This window comes from Amphiura filiformis, chromosome 16 (assembly GCF_039555335.1).
Source record: "Amphiura filiformis chromosome 16, Afil_fr2py, whole genome shotgun sequence".
Lineage (NCBI taxonomy): Eukaryota > Metazoa > Echinodermata > Ophiuroidea > Amphilepidida > Amphiuridae > Amphiura > Amphiura filiformis.
This window is the reverse complement of record NC_092643.1, coordinates 41,126,252-41,132,849: the sequence shown is the minus strand read 5'-3', so window position 1 is coordinate 41,132,849 and position 6,598 is coordinate 41,126,252. Positions and strand designations below refer to the sequence as shown.

Below are 6,598 nucleotides of genomic sequence, written 5' to 3'. Positions count from 1 at the left end.
GATCATATAGACTCCGCTTATTTGACGTAGAATTTTCGATGTCTTTCTTATTTAATGTATACCTATTCTATTTCCGGTAATGTTTAACTTCTAACGAATATTTGATGATTATTACGTCGCATGTCTGGTAAAAATTAGAGAGCTCAAGTTGTGATTTCCAAACGCACGTTTACATACGCCCGTGTACACGGTGTATAGTTTAAATATAACATTTGTTTTATCAAAATGTTTGGTCGTATTTAATAACACACTTATGTAGAGTTATTCAAACGAAATAAGCAATCCATTACAAAGTAACGTCACAAGATGTCGAAGAATAAGGTTGATGATCTGCAGTCATCAAAAATCAGTGAGCCAGAAGCGGATCGTACATGCATAAATCGATTGAAGGCATTTACACAAGAGACGAGCTTTGGTGGGCTACAGTACATAGGAGGAAAAGGCAATGCCATACGCAAGTAAGTTGCCATCGTAATTAAAAATGATCAGAGCATTTTCAGTTGTCAGCTGGTGTCTAACATGTGAGATGAACCCAACTTCTACAGTCTTGTGCAGCAATTTCTGCTTCCTTCCACTGACGTGAAAGAGAATCGTCTTACTGTATTTGGGATTTCCAAGTTGATTTCGGCCTCCCGTTCTTCGCATTCCACGCAGAGAGTTCTAGTTGAACAATCGTTTTAAAAAGCTCTTGTTTATAAAGGAAAAATTTTACCTGCAAAAACTTCTTAAAAGACGTTTTTGCAAGTGTAATTTTTAAAAGCCTTGTTTTCTCTAATTACAGAAGTGTCTGGTTCCTCGTCGTTCTTCTAGCATTAGCTGGATTGATGTTCCAAATAGTAAACTCTGCACAGAAATTCATCGATCGACCGACTAGTACCAAGCTGTCTTATATTCCTAAAAATGAGCTCGAATTTCCATCTGTAACATTATGTAACACTAACATGTTTAGGTAGGTCTTTCTGTCATGTATAGACGAATCCAATTTCACGCATTTCTTCACCTCAATAACAGCCATTACCTGAGTCCCCGTCGGCTCCATTTTACCTCAAATGTGAAATGATGCGGCCTTGGAGGGTATTTTAAACTGCATTCTATAACCTGTGTTACACGTCAGAAAAGAAAGAAAGATGACAGTGTATAACACAAAAGAATGTAATATCGATTTTTAAGCGGCTTTAATCCGCGCAATTGGGCAGTGCAACACCAGTTAGGTGCTGCGGGGATCCAAATATGGCCGACCAAATCCTGACCTTGACTTGGCTCGTTGAATTCATCTATATGATATATATATTTTGATACCCGTGACACAGGGAATGTTGTCTGAAAATCTGCGTTGCCTTCGTTTTAGTCTTTGCCTTCGTCTTCCTCTTTTTATTTTTTAACAAAAACACAATTTGTTTATTACCTGTGTCATAATCACTCATAACTACCAATGTTACCAATTTTAACCACTTCCATTATTTTGGTACAGATTTGATAATCTCATCAAGAAATATGGAACTTTATGGAATCTTCTCACTGTTGGTGTTAAGCAATTACAAGCTATGTTTCCGCAGCTGACGCTCGCTGGTCACTCTAGTATAGAGGTACCAGATGTTTATCCGGGGAATGTTTCTTTGTATAACTTCATATTAACTAATGCACATACGAAGGAAACTACAATAAAATCGTAAGTATAGATAAAGAAGGTAGAGAGATTCAGTGGCCGCACAAGGAATTTTGATGGGGTGGGGGGGGGGTGCAAAATGAACAAATTTTGCGCAAAATTGCCACAAAAAGTGGAAATGTATATACGTAATTTTGTGGTTTTTGGCTCAAAAGTGGGAGGGGGCAAACTTGGGGGCAAGAAATATATTGACGCAATGCCCCCTTGCCACCACCCCCCCCCGTAACGCCGCCATTGGAGAGATTGTGATTTCCAAACGCAGCGCTTGGACGCACGTCGATCTATTGAAGCTAGTTCGCATATTTATCCAGTTTTTAAAATTTTGCATGTGAGAAATTAACGTAGATGCATCGTTGAAAATGCACAGAATTTGTCCATTTCACAATATGTTAAAGACAGTCAAGGATAATTGACATATGAATGGACAATAATTATTATTATGATTCTTTTTGATTGTAACAAATTTCATTTATACGCGATGTTCACACGTACAGATTGTTCATTGGAATGTGTGTGATACATGCGGTAACATATCAATTTGTAAGCGCTCTTTAGCAAATTCATAGTTCATTGAATTTACAACCGTATGACAAAAATATTGTAAGGAACACTTGAGTTCTTGCCTTTTAAAACCTACATTTTGGTCAAAATCGTGCTTGGAAAGGTCGTTTTCAACAGATTTACCACATTCGCCTTGCTATAAACATAGCTAGTGAAAAAAGTGGTTTTAGGGGGAAGTGTTAGCTTTCGTTTGATGTAAATAAAATCTGATTGGATGAAGGGAACACTTGAGGTTTTGAGAAAAACCAATCACAGAGGCCTATTATCCAGCTAGAGTCACACAGACACAGCTGTATGATGCTACATTCGGTCATTTCAAATATTTAGTTTTAGTTTTGGTTTTGGTTTTGGTCACGTGGTTTCCTATTATCCTGTTTAACCACTTGACTCACAAGATATCGAACTCTTTGTTTCTACCTTTTGTTAAAAACTGAACATTTGTATCAGGCAGATTCGGTTTTCGTTTCAGTTTCTTATAAGTGGTGTGAAGAAGAAAATTATTTGGTTTGAAGTTACCTGATCTAAGTATACAAAAGAAATGTTTAAATTTCGCAGTGCAATATTCACGAGCAGAGAAGTCGAACAAGTCAGTCTACATTTGAAAGCATTGATTTAGTTTGAAAGCATTGACTTAAGATTACGAAATAGCCATAGCTTATTTTACTGTGAAAAAATATAGACCATCGAAATATTTCCACCGAATTTACAATAGGTACTTGAGTGATATAAGCCATTATAGACCATTATACTTTTGGTTATATATACCCTCTTGTGTCCTCCCAGCACAATAGTGTTATGATTGCAGACCAGTTCATCTCCACTTTTTAATCCCTTGATTTTTGGTTTCTGAACAAAAGAGAAACCAAAACTAATGATTTGAAATGATGGAATGTATGCACTAAACCGTGTAGTGTAGTGAAAGACTGTGTTGAGACAATTCACTGCTACCTTGGACGAAAATGTGTGCTCAAGTGTATCGAGGTGGAAACTGTGCATAGATGGTTTATTAGAGAATCGTTTTTTGTAGCAAAACCTTTTCCACTATGCCCTCTATCGACATACAAATAGATAAGATGGTATAGTCTTTGTTCCAGCTGCCTTGTTCTCCTTCGTGACGAATGAGTACAATCCAGTTTGGAACCGAGACTAGCAATATTTAACACCGTTTTCAACGTCGTATAAACACACGGGCCAACATACGTGCTACGCACCACGTAACATCGCAATCTCTCTGGTAGGTATAATTTAAACTTATTTACGATTTACGGTGGTGTAGAAATTACTTAATGTTGTTCATAATTAATTGATTCTTTCTGTTGAAGTCTTACTAAACTAAACAATAATATTCTGTTAATTTCTGCACTTCCGTGAATATTTTGTTATAAGGTGTCGATTCGACGGAGAGGATTGTGGGCCACAAAATTTTACTACCATCGTCACCAATAATGGAGTGTGTTTTACATTTGACTCGCCATGGATGAGTAAAACACCAGGTAAGAGCAACGGAACAACAATAAACAGACATGTTTATAAAGCAGACACAAGGCTACACAAATATTGCATTTTAGAAATATAATTGACAGAAAATTGAACTAGAAAAACAAATTGTTTAGGTAAACGTTGAAATACACGAATGATAACTCAATATCACTGCCTGCTTGTTTTATTTATGAAGAAACTGTCAGAATTTAACATCCGCTCTTGAATAGGTGACGTAGTTACCATGATTACTATGTAGTATATTTTTGCCATTTTCAAAGCCCACGAATCATACAGTAACAATACTATAAGGAGTGACGAGGATTAGTAGTGGTTTTTAAAAGGGTTTAAGGGATCTGGAATGAGCGTTTTGAGCGTTTCGACAGCATTTTTTGTGGGACATGAGAGCACATCAGACCTATCGAATTGCATTCTGAATACGAAGAATGTCTTTCTGATATCAAATAATTTGAAATTCACGATATAATACAAATTTTATGACAAATTATTAAAATTTGATATTTTTCACATTTTGGAGATATAACAGTTCTCGAAGTAAATTTTTTAAATTTAATGATATAGTCTTAAAGTGTATGTAGCTGGGAGGAAAAGCCGACGATCAATTGAAAATTTTGACCGTTCATATTGAAGATATGGATTTTTTTCCCAAAAAGACCTAATTTTTTTTGGTGTTTTGGTAAAAAAAATCCATATCTTCAATACGAAATGGCAAAATTTTCAATTGATCGTCGGCTTTTCATCCCACCTACATACACTTTAGGTAGAAATCATCAGATTTATAAATATATTCGAGTACTGTTAGATATCAAAAATATCAATTTTTAATGATTTTCCATAAAATGTGTATATTACGTTGCGAATTTCAAAAAAAATCAAAATTATTTGATATCAGAAGGCCATTCTTCGTATTCAGAATGCAATTCGATATGTCTGATGTGCTCTAATGTCCCACAATAAATACTGTTCAAACGTTCATACCCCTTCCCTTAAATAATGTTAAATTCCCAATACCATCGAATTTGTAGGGAAATTGCAAGGTCTTAGTGTAATACTTGACGCCGAAGACTGGGAGCACATCGCCGCACCAAACCAAAATACCGGCTTCTTCGTGTTAATTCATGGAAAAAACGAAGTACCAAATATGAAAGATTATGGAATAGAACTAGATATTGGTAAACATACATCCATCCGTATAGAAACAACAGAGGTAATATAGTGTATGAACAGCTTTGTGTTGCGATCATTTTGATCGTGGTGCAGAACTCAAAAGCGTGATCCAGTTGACATGGTGATAATTGGATTACACGTAACACTTTGCTGGCGAATTATTTTTGTGAGCTACATGTGCATGTGAAGTAACAAAATACATGTCACTCCAAACTAAATCTGCCTGTTAACATTGCTCCATAAGTTAATATACTGCGCCAATAAAGTATCCTTACACTTGGAAAAATAATCACAATTTCAAAACTGAACAATATTGGGGTAAATTTGTTTTTGTAATAGATGTACTATCTAATCCTGCACATCATGACACCACATTGAATCCAATGTGACCCCAAGAAGTAAAGTTATTCAAAGCAATTGAATAGGTCCAGTTTTAAAAGTGACAAACTGGCCTATACAAGGCAAAAAAAGATTCCAATAAGCGCAACAAAGAGACAACACAGTTTCTTCAATGAAGCGTTATTTAAAGCAGTTTTTATTTCAGTTTTTACTTCTCTGTACTTTTCATAACTTTCATTTTATTTTTCAGTTCTTTTGTTACAGTTTTTTTTTGTTCCATTTGTTTTAAATTAAAGCCAAACGCATAAATTAGCCAATCACCACTCTCAAACCAGATGTCTAATCTGTGGAGTTTTTAATAGGCCAGTTTGTCACTTTTAAAACTGTTCCTTCATCTAATCAAATGCTTGTAACCTTGTTTCTTGAAGTCACATTGGATTCAATGTGGTATCATAATGTGCAGGATTAGATACTGCATCTATTAAAAAACAAATTTCACCCGATATTGTTCAGTTTGGAACTTGTCATTATTTTTCCAAGTATAAGGATACTTTATTGACGCAGTATAGTATATAAACGTGCGCTGAAAATTTGTTGGATTTTTTTGTTGTCAGCACAACCCCCTACCCACTTTTTAGATTTAGCGCACTGGCCAAAAAAAATTTCTCACGAGGTATAGCTTATCCCTCTATAACTTATCCGACGTCAAATTCGTTGCATATATAACTCTTATTATCCTGCTGATACGATGTAAAAGTTAAGTATTGAAAATACAGGGAGGGCCAAAAGCCGGGACTACTATCACCCAGTCCGTATGGGTCGAAAACACAAAACGAACTTCCAAATGATGATGATTACAATTTGTTTTTACATTTTGAATTTAAAATATAATAGATCGAACGTCTATCAGCACCTTATGGATCATGTGTCGATGACGATACACAAGAACTCAAGTATTTTCCTGGAAAGTTTACCAAGTCAAAGTGTTTCCTGGAATGCGAAACCGATGTCGTTGTTTCAAACTGCAGCTGTAGGACGTTCTACATGCCAGGTAGAGTAATATATGCAGTAGAATGATCAGTTATGATGCTCATTGGAAAGTTTGCTTCTTGCATATGGAGCATTTGATTGTCTTGAAAACCAGATTAACCAGACATATATTTAAAATCTTGTGTAATAACATTAAATTTCAATGTGTGCATAAAGATGACAAATTGTTTTTGTTAAAATTATATTTCTGGCACAGGTGACGCCCCATATTGCGAACCTCGAGATTTGAAAGAATGTTTTCACGAAGCAGTCGGTAAGTAATTACTGCATATCCCGCACTTTATAGCTCTAGCTAAAACCTATCGTAGTTATTCA

The 6,598-nt window shown here is 35.6% G+C and overlaps 1 protein-coding gene across 1 annotated transcript; it reads left to right on the top strand.

Moving 5' to 3' along the window:
* The first annotated feature begins 306 nt into the window (after window positions 1-306).
* On the top strand, window positions 307-6,310 carry LOC140172652 (acid-sensing ion channel 4-A-like). The gene is made up of 6 exons (XM_072195785.1): window positions 307-458; window positions 782-949; window positions 1,472-1,669; window positions 3,614-3,720; window positions 4,753-4,934; window positions 6,128-6,310. Exons 1-6 carry the CDS (start codon window positions 307-309, stop codon window positions 6,308-6,310), a joined length of 990 nt encoding a protein of 329 aa, XP_072051886.1.
* The last annotated feature ends 288 nt before the right edge of the window (window positions 6,311-6,598 follow it).

What these genes read in the sequence shown, in the direction of transcription:
- LOC140172652 (XM_072195785.1), top strand. Translation starts at nt 307, where the DNA reads ATGTCGAAGAATAAGGTTGATGATCTGCAGTCATCAAAAATCAGTGAG. An exon ending in AAGGAAACTACAATAAAATC is followed by an intron (nt 1,670 to 3,613) that starts GTAAGTATAGAT and finishes TTTTGTTATAAG; the next exon opens with GTGTCGATTCGACGGAGAGG. An exon ending in ATGGATGAGTAAAACACCAG is followed by an intron (nt 3,721 to 4,752) that starts GTAAGAGCAACG and finishes TCGAATTTGTAG; the next exon opens with GGAAATTGCAAGGTCTTAGT.